The sequence below is a fragment of the Primulina huaijiensis genome, unplaced genomic scaffold (genome assembly GCF_012295235.1).
Source record: "Primulina huaijiensis isolate GDHJ02 unplaced genomic scaffold, ASM1229523v2 scaffold22151, whole genome shotgun sequence".
In the NCBI taxonomy this organism is placed as follows: domain Eukaryota; kingdom Viridiplantae; phylum Streptophyta; class Magnoliopsida; order Lamiales; family Gesneriaceae; genus Primulina; species Primulina huaijiensis.
The window spans coordinates 322-2,178 of NW_027355513.1; the positions used below are offsets into that span (position 1 = coordinate 322).

Here is a 1,857-nt window from a genome sequence, read left to right on the forward strand (position 1 = left end):
TATAGCAGCCATTGGGGATGGAGAGATAGAGGATTAGGCTAGGATGTCTTAGTGATTTTGTTCTAGGAGTTTATTTTACTTTTCCGTTGTTGCTATTTCATTCAGTACGACTTTTAATTCTTTTAGATTGGTCATGTTCATTTTAGTTCTTTTGAGAAATCAATAAAAATTTGCTTTATTTGATTCATTGATTTCAATTTATTTCCGCACAATCTATTACATGAACTCTACTCGTCCAATAAATTCTTAGAACTCGTAATTGTAGGAAATGGCCGGCAGACCCCCGAGACAGAATCGCAACCCGCGTTATGCTAACACCGACCGTGAGGTCAGACAAGAGAACGAGCAAGGAAATGGACCCCCGCCTGCAATCAACTTAAGCCGAGCTGATCTTATGGCCATAGCCACCATTGTAGCGACAACACTGCAAGGATTGGGAAATCAGAACGCTAATCAGCCACCACCACCTCCACCACCAAATGGAATCAAGTTCCACTATGAATCACTCCGCAAGAATCGGTGTCCAACCTTCAGTGGAGATGCAGACCCTCAGGTCAGCCAGAGCTGGCTGAAAAGTGTAGAGACTCAACACCGCCTATTGGAAGTGCCCGAGGCACTGAAAGTGGACGTGACTGTGCCGTTCCTAGAAGATAAAGCAGGAAAATGGTGGGAAGCAATTTCGCCAGCCATGACAGCTGCAGGACCAATGACTTGGCAGCGATTTCGAGAAGCCTTTCTGAAACAGTATTATCCAGCCGAGGTCAGACTGCAGAAACTGAGTGAGTTTGAAAACTTCACTCAAACTCCGGATATGTCAGTTGTGGAATACACCTCCCAGTTCAACGCCCTTGGATCTTATGCTCCGGCAATCATGGCGGACGAAGTTTTGAAACTGCACCGTTTTAAAAAGGGATTGAACAACAGGATCCAATCAGCCCTAGCAGTCTACCAACCCGCGAATTTTTCAGATCTAATGGGTGCAACTATCCGAGCCGAAACTGACATCCAGCGCAGGGAGAAGGAGTTTAAGAACAAAAGGCCCATGACTAGTCAGTCCTCACGCAGTAATCAGACTTTCAAGAAGCCTAACCAGTCCGGTGGACCATCAAAAGGACCTTCGCCTACATCAAGCTACCAGAATATTAAGCCTTGCCCAACTTGTCACTTTCGACACCCGGGAGAATGCCGAAGAAACAGTGGTGTATGCTTCGGATGTGGGAAAGCGGGACACCGAATTGCCGAATGTCCTACTGCCGCCAACCAAGCAGACGGACCCAACAAGGAAACAGGGCCAAATACAGGAGCTAACCCCAACAAGCCAAAAGAAGGCAAGCCTAATGCCAGGGTCTTTGCTATGACTCAAGAAGAGGCCGACGACGCCACTGAAGTCGTGTCAGGTACCATTCTTATTCAAAAAGTGCCTGCTTATGCGTTATTTGATTGTGGTGCCACACATTCATTTGTATCTAAGAGACTCGCTAAGAAACTAGGACTTAAGCCCGAATTATTAGCCGAACCTTTTCGAATAGCCACACCTACAAATAAGGCCATCGAAACTCACGAGATCCACAGAAACTGTTTGATCAGTATCGGTAATCAGAAATTCAGCACAGACTTAATACAAATAGTCATGGCCGACTTCGACATCATCCTAGGGATGGATTGGTTAGCCAAAAACAATGCAATAGTGGACTGTAAAGGGAAGAGAGTTAAACTCCGAACCCCGAATCAGGAAGAGATCGTGTATCATGGTAAATCCAAGGAACGGAAATCACTCCTTTCCGCTTCCCAAGCATGGAAGGCAATGAAATCCGGAGAAGATATCTACCTAGCAATGGTTAGCGAAGTGCAAGGAGA

General features: G+C 45.9%; 1 protein-coding gene across 1 annotated transcript in view; it reads left to right on the forward strand.

Annotated features, from left to right (window-relative positions):
• Window positions 1-268: 268 nt before the first annotated feature.
• LOC140967016 (uncharacterized) overlaps window positions 269-1,857 on the forward strand; it is a gene marked incomplete at its 3' end in the record, with an annotated part of 2,607 nt that continues 1,018 nt past the window's right edge. The window contains exon 1 of the mRNA XM_073427350.1: window positions 269-1,837. Coding sequence (XP_073283451.1) covers window positions 269-1,837 — 1,569 coding nt within the window. The remainder of the gene's footprint in view (window positions 1,838-1,857) is intronic.